At 39.0% G+C, this 18,204-nt stretch overlaps 1 protein-coding gene across 1 annotated transcript in view; it reads left to right on the forward strand.

Moving 5' to 3' along the window:
• The window catches only part of LOC113476470 (glutamate carboxypeptidase 2-like), a 31,685-nt gene extending 16,435 nt beyond the window's left edge, over nt 1-15,250 (forward strand). The window contains exons 10-18 of the mRNA XM_026842109.1: nt 465-547; nt 745-808; nt 1,345-1,412; nt 3,448-3,539; nt 4,350-4,440; nt 5,210-5,474; nt 6,653-6,734; nt 8,412-8,504; nt 9,506-15,250. Of these exons, the coding sequence (XP_026697910.1) occupies nt 465-547; nt 745-808; nt 1,345-1,412; nt 3,448-3,539; nt 4,350-4,440; nt 5,210-5,474; nt 6,653-6,734; nt 8,412-8,504; nt 9,506-9,695 (1,028 nt within the window). The 3' untranslated portion in view covers nt 9,696-15,250. The remainder of the gene's footprint in view (nt 1-464; nt 548-744; nt 809-1,344; nt 1,413-3,447; nt 3,540-4,349; nt 4,441-5,209; nt 5,475-6,652; nt 6,735-8,411; nt 8,505-9,505) is intronic.
• Nucleotides 15,251-18,204: the final 2,954 nt, after the last annotated feature.

Here is an 18,204-nt window from a genome sequence, read left to right on the forward strand (position 1 = left end):
CTTAGGTTTTGAAATCTGGCATTTGGGAGACAGGTCAAAGAAGTTCAATAATAGATATGAAAACATGCCAAACACTTTCTGTCAAAGTAGACACTGGTATACAATGTGTACTAAATTGAACAGAGCAAAAAAGAGTAGAAAAGCTTTCTTTCAAGGATTTGTGCACAAGCACATCATTTTTCCTTCTTCAGAATTTTAAATTTTAGACAATTCTCTTCCCATTAAAGCTGAGAGAAGAAAAAGAATACATTATTTGGCACAACACTGCAGTACAAAATAAGCAAACCATTACTAGATTAGCTTAGTGAAGAAGTTGGTGTTAAAGGTCCTTAAACACACCTCTTTCCCCACAGATCAGGATAAAAGATGACCCACCCCCCCCATGACATTCGTTTTCATGCTATTTACCATGTAACAAGCCATCTTTATTTCTGTAATACAGTTTTCATGATCTTTTATTACAGGATGGAGGCCAAGGAGAACAGTGATATTTGCAAGCTGGGATGCAGAGGAATTTGGCTTGTTAGGATCGACAGAGTGGGCTGAGGTAAACCAATAGTGTTCAAAGAGAATCTCTCTCTCTCTCTCTCTCTCATTTCCTTTTGAACTTCCAAGAATATATGGCTCCGTGCAGTATATGATGTCTTTCCCTGAAACAGCCGTTACTTCTGTGAATGGGAAAATAGTTCGGAGGAAAAAAAAAAAAAGTTCATCAGCCTTTTCTTCCTCTTTTCCTTTTCATAGGAAAATGCCAAAGTATTGCAAGCACGGGGAGTGGCTTATATCAATGCAGATTCCTCCATCGAAGGTATGTAGTTTTGACCTGTGTTTTACAGGAATAGTGATAGTGTATCCAGATGACTGGGAGGCATTTTGGCTTGGAGATCCGTGAAAGTTTCAATGTGACAATTTTGTTGCATTAGTTCAGGAGTAGATATGGGGAGAAACTGTGACCCAGAATCATAAAGTATCCTTCAGATATTCCTGTTACTTCAGGGAAGTCTTTACAGTAGCTACACTCTTTAGGAAGTCATGGGGAGAGATGAGAAGTGTTGTGCCTCTGTCAGCAGTTCTATGGCAAATCTTTAGAGTCAGCTTCTCCTCTTAGAATATGTGTAATAAACACAGGGACATAGGAAAGCTCTTAATGGTTGCTTCAGAAGCTGGGCTGTTATTCATCCTAACCAATACAATTGCACTGACAAGCTCACAGGAGAATTCTACAGGGGGAATCAGCTTGTTCCTTGAGCGTAGCTGTCTAGTCCCTTTCTTATTAACAAATAATGGCACAAGGTTTCAGCTGAGTAAAACTTGCTTCTTCATATTTTTTTTCCTTTTTTCCAGGAAACTACACACTACGAGTGGATTGCACACCACTGATGTACAGACTGGTATACAGTCTGACTAAAGAGGTAATATTGCTTGAGATTTTTAGCCAGTATGTTCAGTGCTCACTTACTGGATGGGGCCCAGTGTCTAAAATATGGTGTCAATATGTTTCTTTCTTTCCTGACTGAAGCACCCCTTTTAAAGTCAGTAGCTAAGTAACTGGAGCTTTTTCCCAGGAGTGGCAAAGGGATTCAAGCTTATATCTTTAAATTATTAGCTATTCAGGATTAGGGGATTTTTCCAACCCTCCTGTGAAAGTATTCCTTCTAAGAACAAAACAATAAAAACCCACCATGAGCTAGAGGACAGAAACAAGCACAAACCTGGATGCCCAGTCCAACTACTAGGGTGCCTATGGTAGTGGAGACTTTGACTCCTTTTAGGCAGGGGAAGAAATTAGGCCCGCTACAGCAGTGTTTTTAGCATGATATGACAGGTTTGGTCAATGTGCTCAGCTTCAGTGTCCTCTGTTGGGTAGTCATGGGCTCTGACCGTGATGCTCTCACACATATTTGCATGGCACACAAAAGGCAAGGACCTTTCTCAGTATATAACCTCACCATCTTAGGAGTTAAGATGTTCCTTGCTTTGACAGTAGGTCTTAGAGGCTGGCACTAAGGGGGTTTTATTTCTGTTTTCTTTTTTAATGTTCATCTCAGTTAAAGCATGAACATTGCATTAGTCTTCGTTTTGTGTATTTTATGTACATATCAATAATGTACATTCATCTACTGTATATAGTCTATGAATCTACTATATCTGCACTCATCTGCTGTATATATTCATTCCTCCCTTTTCCGGGGTTGATAATTTGTTATCTCTTGGAAGCTGGCATTAGACCCGTACAAAAGTAAAGGAAATACAGTAGTTCAATATAATAATTTTCTGGCAATTGAAAAACAACAAATAAAATTTAACTCTGTAAAATTAGGTGGCCAGATAAAGATATTTCTGTCCTGAACTGCAGAAGTGCTAATCACCTGTAGTTCCCATAGTAACATATGCTAAGTGCAGGTGGTCAGAACAGTCAGAAAATCAGGTCAGCAGAGTCTCAGCTTGGACACCAAGAGCCTTCATTAAAACGTTGACCTAAATACCAGTAAACACGGTTGCGTAACCCTTCCTTGAGCTGAGAAGCAGCAACAAATGTTGATGAATGCATGTAACCACAACTTGTTGGTAGCTGATGTCTGAAGAGAATGCTGATCAGGAAGCAGTATCCCCTGTGATCCCATCAAAGTTAATCTGTGGCAAAAACTGTTAATGCTGTTAACACTGTTAACACTGGTCTATGAACAATTAGCTTTATGACCAAAACCCCAAATATATTAGTTTTATTTTGATTCCTATTGTGAGGTAATTCCTAGATAGTAGATATTCATATATATACTATTATTAATATCTATAATCTTTACTAAATTAAAGATTATAAAACCTTATCAGCCCGCCAATAAAAAGGAAAGGTGAAAGAATAGCCTCAATATTTAACCTGCTCCGTAATCTGGAAAGTAGTCAGAGTGATAGGAACAAATTTTAGGATGATCATGGTTTATATACCTCTGTATAAGCTATGATGACATAATCCCCAAGTACTGTACACTTTGACCTTCTAAGATTACTGCTGCAGCCATGAAAATAACTTTTTGTGAACTAAAACAAGGTAGAAGCAGTTTTGAATTAATCCACAACAAAACTGAAATTTCCTGCATAAGTTAAAGAAAAAGTTTGGGGTTTGTGAGGGATTTGTGTGTTGAATATTTAAATACTGAAAATCTCATAAATAAATACCAGAATGTAAATATTGACTTGAAACGTTTTGCTTTCCCTGTGTTTTCTGCCATCTAAAATTACCGGTTTTAGCAAATAAACTATTCCTCTGGAAAGCGCTATACATTTCAAATGTTAAAATGGAAATGCAGAAAGGTTGGGGGACTTAAGACTGTGACTTATTCATTGCCCTAAAGCCATAGGCTTTATGTGATCACAGGTTGTGTATTTGTTGCTTGGTAACATTTAAAATTGTACCCTTTGTCTTTTTTTACAAAATACTTTTTCTAGATACCAAGTCCTGATGAGGGGTTTGAAGGAAAATCTCTTTATGAGAGCTGGTATAAAAAAAATCCATCAAGTGAATATAAAGAGGTCCCCAGGTCAGTGACAAAAGAAAATAAATGATATAGCAAAAATTATTATAACTTGTGTGGGTTTTTAAGTGTGGGTTTTAAAGAAATACCCACTTGAAAAACTGAGCACCTAAAAGAAATGGTGTGATTCTCCGCTGGTGTAAATTTCAGAGCTTTATTGTTTGCAGCTGATACACTATTGTACAACAGCTTTGTGAACCTGCCTTTGTAGCATGAACAGGAGGCTTTATATATGAAAAAAAAAAAGTCTATAAAAGCAGTTTATAGAGATTTAGACAAATAAGGGTAGTATGCAGAAGCCAGCAGCAGGCACACAGGATGCTAACTCAGCAGCTTTTCCTTGAACTTGCTTCCTGTGTCCTGGAAGGCCTTCGAGTTTGGGTGGCTGGGGAGCACACCAAACAGGATTTTACAACACTGGCCTTCAAATTTACCAGGCTTTCTCTAGAGAATCTCAGACTGATTCTGTTCCATGCTGGTACTGTTCTGATTTCTCTGAGTTGAGAGCTCAGGATAATGGAAGTTCAACAGGTGGAAGGTCACTGGGTCTTCTCAATGATTAGAGTGAGTTAAATTCTCGTTTGATTTCTCTGACCCTGAGAATGATGACTGTGCTTCTCTAAGAATGCAGTTGATCAGGTGCATGTAATGTAGGGGTCACAAGCAATTCATGGTATACTGACAGAAATAGTGTACTAAGGAAAGACTATAGTGACTGTGACTGCACAATAAAGAATTGCCACAGTACTGGGAAGCAAACTAAAATTATACTTCAAGTATTGTCACTCAAGGCATTTTCCTCTTTCTTGTTAAAAGAATAAATAAACTGGGTTCTGGAAATGACTTCGAAGTCTTTTTTCAACGTCTTGGCATCGCTTCAGGGAGAGCACGTTACAGTAAAAATTTGGTAAGTTTGTGTCTTTGTAATTTTGTCTCCCCTGTAACTGCCTGAATAATATCACCTGTAATTGAGCCATTTAGACTGCCAGTTTTTTGGAGTTCAGTTTAGTGTGTCAGAGTGGAGCCCTAGTTCATTACTAGAACTCTGTGTGCTACTGCAACACAAATATTTATTAAATAGGTCATCTTGGTGTCAGTCAGATGAAAGGAACTTTGCTCAGGATAAATGGACGTGCTCAAAATTACCTATGGTTGATGAAGGGTTTATAAGTGCCTTATGATGACTTCTGAATGATTTGTAATAAGAAGTTCTGAACTCAAACCGGTTCATTTTTAATGGAAAATACGTGTTTGACTGTAGAGTGTAATGTGGATGAGACTGACAGATGTTCAAGGAGCAATCTATTCAGTATGGTGTTTTCCTCTGAAAACGTGTATCCAAAGACACAAAGAGGAATGACTTGAGATCCAAGCAAAGAGAGGAAGGGCAATCTCACCTTTAATTTAGCCAACTAAAAGTTATTTGGCTGTTCTTAGCTACCTTCTTTAGGCTCTACATGGTCAGTGGAGAGAGATTTCTCCAAACAACTGTTCATCATAGGTTGATGTCCAGGAGAGCCACCACTGAGCAGTTCTTCTCATTCGACTGTCTGTAGTAGCTACATAGGATTAACGTGACCTGAACACTGAATTTTACAGTGCCTTGAATCCCACAGCAAAGGTTTTCAAGCAAAGCTGAAGTATCCACAGCTGAATAATGGTTTTGTTTGTTTCAGAATGTGGAAAAATATAGCAGCTATCCAGTTTACCACACTGTCTATGAAACCTATGAAATTGTGGAGAGATTTTATGATCCCACTTTCAAGAATCATCTGACAGTAGCTCAGGTACGGGGAGGGCTGGTTTTTGAATTGGCCAACTCCATTGTGCTTCCTTTCGACTGTAGAGATTATGCATCAGCTGTCAGCAACTATGCTCACATCATCTATAATTTGTCAAGGAATCATGAAGAGGAACTGGCAACATACAGTGTATCCTTTGGTACGTACAGGCTTTTATCACACTCCTCTGTTAATGCTAGCAGTGCCTTATCTTAATGCGTATCTTAGTCAGGACCTGGTATTTACCTTGTGTTGAATGAACAGTATATAAAACAAATGCCACACCCTCAAATAATTTAAATGTGGATATTTTGTCACTAGTGTGCCTATGTAGAGACTATGCGACTGCCAAGTAGAGCTGACACAGTTTCACATTCATGGTTCACTGATGATGGCAACAAGATATCTTTGTCTTGGTCCCTAAAAATAATAACACTGCTTTGCAGTGTTGGATAATTCTCTGTCCAACACTGATCATAGGATAATTCAGGTTAGAAGGAACCTCAGGAGGTCTCTAGGTCAACCTGCCCAAGGCATGGTCAGCTTTGAGGTCAGACCAGGTTGCACAGAGCTTTATTCCATCTGGTCTTGAAAACCTCCAAGGACAGAGCCTACAAAACCTCTGTGGTCCACAGTGCTTGACAGTCCTTCGGGTAAAAAGATTCTCCTTATATCTAATCAGAACTTCTTCTGTTTCAGTTTATGTGCTCATGATGGCAGGTGCAGGCACCATGAGAAGTTTGCCTCATGGCTTGGTCAGACAGAAATGGTTCAGCCCTGTGCCACAACAGGGATCGTGTACTGGCATGTGAAATTTGATTTCATGTTATAGGGATTCACAGTGCGCTCACTACCTGAGAAGCCTTTATTTTATTTGCAACATTATATATCTTCAGTTTAGAACTTGGCTGCGAATGACCAATATCAGGTATGTGTGTGCATGTGTGCACACACGCAGACGTACTCTCAGTCTTTCTCAAAACTCTGTATGTGTGGAGGTACATACTAGTAAAACACAGGTTGTTGTGATTTATAAAATCCTGGACCTACTTGAACAGTCTGTTTCTGGCAATCCATGCTCTAGTTTTTGGTATTTATGTACATTCTTCAAGTAGCAAATAATAAACAATATTTACATAAATACTGATTTCTGTTGTCTCCAAGGCAAATTTTCATACAGAATTATGTAGTTTTTAATGTAGAAATATGGGGTCATCTGATTTTCATTCAGTGAGAACTGACAGATCATGATCACACTGAAAGATAAAGCTTTAATTTGAAGAATTTGATTTGTATGTTGGAATTTGAAGTTAAATACTTCCTTCCTGCTCCCTCCAGATGCTCTCTTTTCAGCTGTGGAGAATTTTACAGAAGTTGCTGCTAGCTTTCATGACAGACTGCAACAAATAGATACCAATAAGTAAGTTTAACTCTTTTTTTCTTCCAGTCAAATACTCCATGTAGTCCTCTGAACTCAGAGGGCACAGACTTCACTTGCATTTAGTCCCCTGAATAACCTTGGTGGCAGATGACAGACAGTCATTTGTTTCACTGTAAATCCTTATGGACTCTTGTCTTTAAGGATCTGGTTACTCTAGGAAACAAAATATAGAAATGTTGAATTAGTGGACGTCAGACACTGCAGAGCCTGGAAATCTAGCATGTCAGCTTCAAAAAGTGTCCAGCTAATTAGTGTCAATTCTTGACAGGTTTTAGTTGAGGAGCAGTGCCAGAATGATACATGGATATAACTAGAATATTAGTTAGCATAAGCAGAGACAGCTCAGGTATGTAACTCCCTCTAAGCAGAGACACACAAGATTTTGTCACTGGATTATCATTAAAGGATGAATGTTGATTCGTAGTCTTCATTTGCCAGCACTCTAGTTTTCAAGATACTGGTAGCACTTATCGAAAAAAAAAAAAAAATAGCTATACCATGATTGTAGTTGTGGTAAGCTTTCTGATGAGCTTTCAAAAAATTCTGTACACCACCTATACCAAAAAGTCTAATTTGCATTTGACTAATTTGCACTTTCTTTGTAGGCCATGGCCAGAATGACAAACCAAACTTTCTTTTGTACATACATATATGTATGTTGCATTTCTTGGGAAGAATCTAATTTAGTCATTAGCTTACCATTATGGAAGACTAAGTAAGAATAAAAGCCATCTTTTTAATGGCAGCAACTTTCAAGATAAATGACTTAACAATAATTTCTTATGTAAAATATTACATTTATGATATATGACATATATGTGGCATTTTCAAAATGGTTTCATTGATGGATGGCCTAAATCTAAACTTTAATTCAACCAACCAATTTCGTTTCCCATTTACACCAATGTAAACTTGAAATAATTTCATTGGTGGTAGTTGAGTTACTCCAGCCTTACTGTGATAGAAGTTTTACCCTTTTTTTATTGGTGAATGCCTTCAAAGCTTTGCAATGTTAATTTGGATGTAAACTACCAAACCCACATATATTCAGTATAATCTTCACAGTTCTTTTATTTGTTAAGCATCAGTAGTATGCTCAGAGCCATTCAAAGCACACAGACACAGATGGTCTCTGCTCTAGGGAATTTACAATCTGCTGTCAGAAAAACACAATTCTTGGATGACTCAAAAGATGATTCTAACATCACGAGGTTCCTGTTTCTCAGATGTTGTGGTTTCACATAAAAATAAATGTGATTTTATTGAAGTAATTTGCAGCTGGCTGGCTTTGTGGAAAATAGGGTCTTCAGAAAGCTGTTGTACAAAGGAAAAGATGCAACATGATGCCTAAGCATTCTAATGAAAAGGAGATAAAGGAATCAGATGCAACATGAGAGGAAATACCTGAAAGTCTCTGTCTTCTTTGACACTATTCCTTGGCCTTTCAAAACAACTTTAAGAGACTTTCAGGTTATGAACCAGACTGTCTCACAGTAGAGATCAGCATAATTCTGTTTTGCAGGTTAGCTGGCTTTAGTGGGCTGTACAGTATCTTGGATCTACTGTCTTTCATAAATCAAGAGCTGTGTATACTGGGGCATGGGATGAAAGTGGGCCAAACACTGTGTAACTAACATATTCCTGTTTTCTTTTTAGCCTACTTGCTGTCAGATCACTAAATGATCAGCTCATGTTGCTAGAAAGGGCTTTCATTGATCCTCTTGGATTACCTGGCAGGCCATTCTATAGGTAAGAAAGGCTTATTTTTCACTTTCTGCCTGCAATACCTTATGAGAATTCCTCTGAGATTTACAGGTCTCTAGATGGAATTGTAATTATTTTATTCAACATGGTAAAAGTAGATTAAACAAGACAAATAAGATTGAAAAGGAAAAGCAACATTAGGGGAAATTTCAGTGAGATGCATTATACAGAATGAGGAAAAGTCTTGTTGGAAGCCTATGCAGATCAGTAAACCCATTTCTGTTGATTTCATTGGGCTTCTAAACTTATCTATAAGTTTGGCCCTGGACTCAGTTAAGTAATTTCAGTGATAAAGGATCTCTAGGAAGTTATTATTATTTGAAAGTGAAATAGAGTATAGCTGAAGTACCTGCAATTTGATCTATTATAGCAAACAGTCATGCAATGCTTCAACAGCAGTGGTCAATTTAGTAGTCCTCTCATCCATTTCAAGAAGTAAATCTTGTTTGAGAGGCATAACAGTCAAGTCTAACTTTTTGGTCCTTCTACCAGCCTGCATAATTCAGAACAGTAATGTTTCCACTAAAAAGCAACTGTAGAAGGACAACTTAATATCTACAGTCCTTTCACCTCTGATAGCTTTTGATTAAAAATCTGTGGAGAACAGTCTCTTGTTAAAGCATCAACTTTCCTACCTCAGAGCATACCTGTATCTGTTGGAGACTGTATATTTGTGAGAAAAGAAGCTGACTTTTTATCTCTCTATTTCATCTAACATGAGAGAAAGGTAAATACTTTAGTCAACTTCATCTCAAGTACTCTTAGCTATAAAGTTCTGCAATTCACATGGATAGTGTAGTTTATGCTATTTTCTTGCTTCGTAGATTATAAGTACTATTGCTGCAATAATCTAATTTATATACATCTTCAGTGTCAAGAATTTAACAGATGATACAGAAACAGATTAATTTTACCTTTTTTTTCCTAATATCTTCCTAATGCAGAATATTGGGGTGGGTTTTTTTTTCCCTCCAACTTCCCTACAGACATGTTATCTTTGCTCCAAGCAGCCATAACAAGTATGCAGGAGAATCATTCCCAGGGATCTACGATGCCATGTTTGACATTAAAAACAAAGCTGATCAACATGAAGCCTGGGAAGAAGTTAAGAAGCAGATTTCCATTGCAGCCTTCACTGTGCAGGCAGCAGCAGAAACACTGAAAGAAGTAGCTTAAATATCAACAACATAATCATCAATGAAGACTACATATGACAGTTTGCAGAAGCCTTAAAAACAGAGCATTTAAAAACACTAGGAGGATTATTACAGAAAAAGATATAAAGAACAGAAAATCAAAAAAGTCTTGTTCTTTGCAAACAATATACCCAAGTGGAATGAATTTAACAGTGTTAACTGTGTAATGCACCACACTCAGAGAGCTCAGGCTTTAGATATCTTCTGAAGTGAGAGTGAAAAACTTTCATGTTTTCTCTCAGCTTCATGTTTTAAAAATTACTAATCACTGGATTTATTTTCAGGGCTTTGAATTTTGCTAGCCTGATTATTATGGGAGTCTTCATTGTGTATCAGGAGACCAGAAGTCATTTCCTGTTTCTAATTTTTTGTTAACTTCTGATTATTTACCTTGCAGTTGCATAATTATACTCCAGGATGGCCCTTTCAGCTCTCCTTTTACACAAAGATTCATGTTATGAAGGTGGTAAAACTGTCACATACCGTGTGCAGGATGTATAATGATCATAACAAATTTTGGGCAGACAGCCCAGAATACTCATCCATAATGTTCTTCTTTCACATGCTGACTCTTGCAGCTGGTTGCAAATAAAAGGCAAGAAGCCACCTAAGTCACCAGAGTAAAATCAAGGCAATACATCTTGTCAGACATCATCTCACAGAACATGTCTTTTGAGATTAAGACCTACTTTTATTCTTTTATCCAAAATCTACCCCGGCTATGCCTCTTCCCATATTAAGGTATTTTTAATATGAAGACAACTAGAAGCAAAGATCATACCCTTAGTTTGAAAGTATACCAGATTATTACTGTCTTTGTAGAGTCTGTATTTCTAATTTTGGTGTGCAGTTTATTCCTATGACAGGCTGCTCAAAAGACTACTACCTACTTCATTGCTGCTGGCTGCTCCACTGCTCCTTTTGCCAGTGGAGAGTTTATTATGTTGGTCTACAAGCCACCTCTGGCAAAACGAGCCAGGTTAGTTTAGATCATCAGTTAGGTTGACCTAGAGGATTTTATCTGCAGTAATCAAGGCAATGATGATAATACAAATGCACCATTCAGAAAGGAGCAGCAATAAACAGCTTCTGTTAACTAGCTGAGTACAAAAAGTATTTTTCTATTGCTAAGGAGGATAAACTGAAGCACCAGACTCCAAAATTGGGATGATCTTTCCCTAAGTGACCTGTAAACTTTGTCAGCAAATTTTTCGCTCAGCCCAAAACACAATTTTTTAATCTCTGGCCTAACCATAGCATTATTCCATTTAAGTTTAATTAGAGCTCTTTTTGGCAATAGCTAGCAGATAATATGCAATGTCAGGGCTGAGGACCTCACAAAATACAGAGATAGTTACACTCTTAAACTACAGCAACATTCATTTTTAAAAAAAAAAATAATCTGGGCTTTCACCTAATCACTGCAGGGAACAGGGTATAGGAACAGAAGTTCTCCCTTTCCTATTGACTCTGTTCCCCTGCACACAAAAAACTCAAGGCTAACTAATCCAGAGAGAGGAAGCAACTGGTTGTAATGCAGTGGTTTACATGATGTTTTGGTAAAGTGGAATTCAAACTGTCCAGTGCCTTCTCACACATTTGGGTCTGCTTTGTGACCCATCTTTGTTCAGTGCAAACCACAACCTGTAGCATTTGAATTTGTAAAGCAAATGGAGCCTTGCTTAATTTTAAAATAATGTTTTAGATGGACTCAGTCCAACTTGTTCCCTAAGCCCTAACCCAGTCTCCTGTCAAAGAGATCTAAGACCCTATGCTCCATGCTGTCAATGAGGGTCTTTCCCCAACTCGCTTGTCAGCATGAAGCTTTTCTGAACTCCATTCTGAGAAGCCTAATACTTGGTGCTGACTTCTTTTGAGACAGCCACTGTGATTCTTATCCTTAGCTTATCCAGCATCATCTTTGGTGTTTCTGACCCTGCTACACAAAACCACCACAATTTACAAATTTGTTATGAGAAACCAGCACTCATTCTGGTTTTCCTCCATATACTGGGCTGCAACTTGTGCCTGTTCATCAGCATCTTCAAGAGGTGCTAAGACATCTTTGCATGTTTATCTGGGCCTTGCTGAGAGAGGGAAATACAGACAAGAGGTGGTAGGCAGGATGGGTATTCCATGGTAAGGTGTCTGTGCTTGTAAGTGTATACCTCAGACTCCTTCATTTCTGTGAGGAAGGAAGCACAGGTGTCTAGTTCTGCAAGCCCCAAGTTAGACAAGGTAGCACCTATCATTTAGACACATTATGGCCCATTCTAAAGTTCTTGATCAGTTTTTAAATTTAAAATAAAGATGCTTTTTAGTCTTCAAGAACTTCTATGCAAATTCTGGTAAGAACGTTCTTCTGACTAAATCATTTCTTACTGTCAGTCTTCCATGCAGTCTAGACAGAGCCACTGTAGCCCTCAGCTCCTCAGAGATTATTCCAGGCAGAAGTGGCTGGTGTTATTGCTGGACAGCAAAGGGCAAAGCTTATGTAGCTAATTACTGAAGCTACATGATCTGTAGTCAGCTGTCCAACTCATATGTCAAAATATATGCATGGATGCATATGCAACTGTCCATTTCCTATGTTTGTCACTAGGATTATGAGTTCTAAACAAAAAGCAAAAAATGAAACAATAGTTGTATATGCCTCGAGAAATGTCACTTCACATGACTCATTTACTAGGATGATACAAAGAAACAAGGGTCACATTTCACATTTATAATCAAATTTGGGCCAACTGACAAGTGCCAGGAAATGAAGACATCTAGTTTCTACCAAACAAGTGGGGAACAACGGTTAAATAAATAAGTAATATGTGTTAAAAGCACCGTCTGTTAATATGTTCTTGCAAACTTTGTAGCTGCGCTGAGAAACATTTCCAGTCCATTGATTTTTAGAGCTCAGAAAACTGTCTGAACCAGCCACATGTGCAGAGAGGTGGTATGCTATGGAGCAGTCTATTAAGAAAAGGCAGACAATTTGAAGCCAGCTACAGGAATAACTACTTTTTAAGCATCTGCATTTTTTATTAGATCTGCCAGGGTATCTCAGGGGCATACCTATTAGCTAACTCAAACCCTGACTGTCAAATCCTTTCCTACACAAGGAGTCAAGATAAGATTTGTGTGCTAATTCACCTTCAGCAAAGTAGAACTTTAAAGACTTTTTCTAGACTTCTACAGTGAGTTGAAATTTAACGCTGGCAAATGTTGTTGACCAGACAGATGATTTGGCTCTCAAGCTCTGATACTATTCCACAGTAATTGGCCAACAAGGACTGTTGAATTAAATAAAAAAAAAAAAAAAAATCAGTTGTTAACAGGAACAAAACCTAAAATCAACTTAGTATGTTGAATTTACAATTTATTCATCATCTAACCTGAGCCAGCTGTTCATGTAACCACAGGTGTTTTTAGCTAGAGATGGCCATTAGCAGAGCTGTTTACTATAATCAACTTTCAGTTCTTTTATTTTCTAAACATGCTGTAAGTAATACTTGGAAGAACTAAGATCCTAATGCCAGACAGCTCCTTGCAAACACTCATTTGGCTTTTACAGTTATTGCAGACAAACTCACCGAGTCATTGATTTATATACAGCAGCAGACCTAATTATAAGACAGGAGCTTTATAAGCATTTAGTAAGCAGAGGGAAGAACCTAGCTGGAACTGTGGCATTGTTGAGAGGATCCTTTCCAGTTTGAGCAATTTCATTAAAGAATCTGGAGGTGAAGTGAAAAAGTAGCAGCATTTTTTTAAGAAAGTACTTCCTATCATGATCATAAATTGGATGGTCTGAAAATTTTCCAAAGAAGTCCACACAATGACCATCCTAAATGAACATCTAAATTACTAACCAATATTGTTGAAATGTGTGTTGAAAAGATAGAAACTATACTTGTATTAAAATAAATGCTTGCTTTCATGAAACCAGCAATGTTAGTGTTTCTTTGGCTGGAAAGTCTGTTGACCTGGCGGCATAATTTCTAAATTAAGATGCTGTTGACACAGATCTTATTTCAAGTGTTGATTTAGCTGAGACAGAGAAATCGCAGGTAGTCAAGCTCTTTCAGATGGGACCTGTGCTCCTCTCTGCTTGTATGAGCAGTTTGAAATGTGCTGTCGGACTACACACAATACCGTCATGGAGCAGAGCAGCCAACTTTCACAGCTGGAGTCAGAATAAATTGTATTCTTTCACCTGATGGACAGCAGATCCCCAGGGCAGGGGATTGTAGTAAATGGAAGAATATCACACAATTATAGGATCATGGGGTTAGAAGAGAACTCACAACATCTCTAGTGCAAACTCCTGCTCAAAGCACAGTGAGCTCCAGGGTCAGGCCAGGTTGCACAGAGTTTTATCAAGTCCAGTCTTGAAAATCTCCGAGGATGGAGATCGCATAACATCTTTGTGCAACATATTCCAGTGCTTCACAGCCCTTATGATGGAAAAGCTTTTCCTTGTATCCAGACAAAACTGCGTTGTTTCAGTTTATGACTTGTTTTTCATCCTCTTGTCATGCACCACTGAAGAGGCTGGCTCTGTCTTCTTGAGAAACTTCTTGTACGTGATGGAAGATATTGTTTGATTTATGTTCAATGCATGGTCCTTTACTCTGCCTCACTAGGTACATTCCTCTTGTAGACGAAAGGGTCAAAGTTTGCAAGAGGAACTTGTCAGCTGACAGCAATGTAAACTTTATTTTAACTGGAGTCTGATAATGGACTCCTGAAGTTCAAGATAACAGAGACTCCGACTCAAAGCATCGAAAACTACTACTCTGTTAACCTAGTAGTCAGATAGACTGCAGAGGCCATGAGAGAGTTTTGGGGAACTGCAACTGGCAGAGTCAGAAGGAAACTACTCATTTGAAATTGCGGTTGAGTATTCCCCTGTTGCCATTTTCCTGCAAGAGCTGCCTTTCCCACGCACCAGGGCACTTTGATCTCTCTAGCCACAAGTTCAACCTTTGGTCAAACAACAGGCCAAGCAGCACAACAGTAGCATATCTTTCTTGCTGCTGATATTAACCTTTGGGGCCCAGTTGCTGAGCAGCTACAACCTACAGTTTACAAGCCCTGGGATTAATTCTGTGTATTTGTGTTTGTACTGTTTGTGATTTTGCTAATTGGCTGCATAGCATCATTATGCATTCAACAAACAAATGCCTGCTAGTTTTGCATTTGTCATGTGTATCTGCCATTTTTGGAGCTTTTCTAGTTTACCATGTTTGGGGGGTTTTTTGTTATGGTTTGGGGTTTGTTGTTTGGGGTTATTTTTTTTAACTAAGTAGATTATATATAGCTATCTACAAGTTCTGCTACCTTCAGCTGAACCTCACTCTTGTTTTCACTCTCAACATGTGCAATTCTCACTACTCCTGAGCTCAGTATGAGGCCTATGCTGTAACCAATAGTTTTCTTGCTAGTTTTAAAAGTGGTATTAATTTGAAGAAGTACTGTGTGTTCAGGAGTTTGTCTGTATTTTGTGCTTTTTTTCCAGTTTTGTCATCTGGTCTGAGAAAATAAATCTCTCCCCCTAATCTTTTCATGTTGCTTGTCTTGCATAATTTTTGCGACTACTTGGAACCGGTTTTATCTCCCATCAGCCTCAAGTATTAACGTTGATTACATTTAGGCTCTTAACGTTGATTACATTTAGGCTAAGATTGGTATTTTCAGCATTGAATAAAATACCCAACTATTCTCAGAGAAGCAGTCTTAGCAGTATCTCTCACGGATAGTAGAAGTGCTAGCAGGAAAAGCCCATGTAAAAGAATAGGGTGACTGACAGATGTGGTTTTGGTTTGGTCAGGAAGTTACTCAAAGAGAGATGAGTCTTATGGGATACTGATTATGTTAAAAGCTCTGAGCTCTCTCCTTGGCTGCTAAGTGAGATGCTCAGTAATAGCTAAGAATGAGATGAGGTTTGATTTGGAGCAGCTTTTTACACCTCCTCACAGATGTGATTTTGCATTCCAGGCATGCTGTAATTAAGACCTCACCATTATCAAGCTCATTTTAATCTGGCTTCAGTTGTTCTGAGGATCATTTGTAAGACATGATTCTACAACTTTGGCTTTGTGATTTAGTAATGTGTGTAGTGGGTTATTTAGGCCACATCCCAAGACGCAGGAAACAGTGAACATACAGGATAGATACTGCATTCCTTATGCTGCCTGTCTTGGAATTGGTAGTACCAGCAAAGAGCAGAAAGTAAAAGAAGTACAGGAAAAAAAGAGGGACATGAAAGGAGAAAAAAAAAAAACAACGCTAAAGAGAACCCTAGCTGGAAGCGTAAGCACTGAGGAAAATGGAAGCTGGTATATGAAGAGCTAGCTTTATTCCCCCTCCCTTCTTTTGCAAAACTTAGTTCTAGCTCCTCTTTGCTCTCTCCCCACATTCTTTAAGAAGCATCTGAATTTCTACACCATGTTCCCCCTTCCAAAAGGGAAGCCAACAGCATCTATAAATTTTGTTATGATAAAGCTGACTTTAAACTTCTGATCTCCTGGGTGAATGGTATTTATTTAGCCTTTATATGCTCTTTTTCTCATCTTCCCAGGAAGTGTGTAGATGAGATAGCCCAGGGATACTTTTGCAACATATGAACAAGCAATTTCAAATATCTGTGTATAAAATACATATGATCCAAGAGGGACAACAAAAATTCTCATGCAGTAACGTCACTCCATACACTGGCCTCCACAGCATACCAAGCTGATTCATAGAATAGAATGAGTTGGAACAGACTTCCAAAGATCATCTACTCCAACCCCCCCTGACATGGACAGGGACATCTTCAACTCAATCAGGTTGCTCAGAGCCCCGTCCAACCTGGCCTTGAATGTTTTCAGGGATGGGGCATCTACCACCTCTCTGGGCAACCTGTGCCAGTGTTTCACTGCCCTCATTGTAAAAAATTTCCTCCTTCTATTTAGTCTACACTCTTTTAGCTTAAAACCATTATCCCTTGTCCTATAACTACTATAACTACAGACCCTACTGAAAAGTCTGACCCCATCTTGTTTATAAGCCCCCTTTCAGTACTGGAAGGCCACAATAAGGTCTCTCTGGAGCCTTCCCTTCTCCAGGCTGAACAACCCCAACTCTCTCGGCCTGTCCTCACAGGAGAGCTGTTCCATCCCTCTGATCATCTTTGTGGCCTCCTCTGGACCCACTCTGACAGGTTCATGGAAGAAGCAGTAAATAATCCCTTATTCAGCTGGGAAAGAAGAATAAATATTCAATAATTTAGGGCTGGAAAGAAGCCAGAAATTCCAATTTATGAAAATATGAGGTTTCAGAATATGGCTTTCTTCAACATTGGAGTAGAACTACAACAGTTCATGAGAAAGAGACTAACTTATTTTCAAACAGTTGACAGCACAGTTGTTCAGTAATTTGCTCAAGCAATACATATGTGAGGTTCATTACTTTTCTATGCCTGATGAAGAGCATAATTTAAACATGACTGGGTGAGTTTTCAGGACAGGTTTATGAGACTGTCACTTTCTTTCCCAGTGAATATTTCACTCCTTTACAAGATTTGAAGTTTAGGAGAGAAAAAAATCAGCTCAGATTAGCCAATAATTAGAGCACCTCAACCTAGTCAGAATGACAATTTTTCACAGAGGACTTCACTTTCTGAGGGGAATGTTTTAACTCCAGGGCTCTTCTGAGTAACAAACTTTCCTGCCATTTGTATCAAACTCCCACTCCTGCTCTGGTATGTCTGAGCCATCACACAGTCAAGGAAACACAGAGAAACTGCTCAATCATTTCCATCAGTGCATGGGTCAGTCCAGGGCAGCCAAGATCTCTGTTTTTTTCCACCCCCTCAAGGAACCTCCTTATGAAGAGGAGGACGAGGAGGAGAAGGTGGTGGTGGAGGTGCTCCAGGTGCGGGAGTGGGTGTTGCCCTGCAGCCTGGGGGTGAGGCCATGGTGGAGGAGATCTCCAGGCTGCAGGCTGTGGAGGACCCCACCCCAGAGCAGCTGACATTTCCTGAATGAACTGCAGCCTGTGGAGAGCCCACACGGGAGCAGGGGAACAGTGGGAGGCGAAAGGAGCCACAGAGAGGGGCAGTTAGGTACTGATCATAATCCCCATTCCCCACCCCCTGTGCCGTGTGGGGTGGAGGTGTTGGAGGAGTCAGGAGTGATGGAGTGAAGGTCAACCTGGGATAAAAAGGTAGGGAAGCTGTTGTTTTAATTTTTGTCTTTGTTTCCTGCTATCCAAATCTATTTTAATTGTCAACAGATTAAATTAATTTTCCACATGTCAAGTCCATTTTGCCCATGACTGTAACTGGTTGACAATCTCTCTGTCTTTATCTCTAAACCACAAACATTTCCATCCTCTGTTCTTCTGTCCCACTGAGGAGGGGCAGTGAGTGAGCAGCGGGGTAAGGCTGTGGCCCTTAGCCAAGATTAACCTACCACAGCTGTGAATATATCTCATTCTTCCTCAACCTTGAT

This window comes from Athene cunicularia (assembly GCF_003259725.1).
Source record: "Athene cunicularia isolate RWA chromosome 1 unlocalized genomic scaffold, athCun1 chr1_part1, whole genome shotgun sequence".
NCBI classification, from domain to species: Eukaryota; Metazoa; Chordata; class Aves; order Strigiformes; family Strigidae; genus Athene; species Athene cunicularia.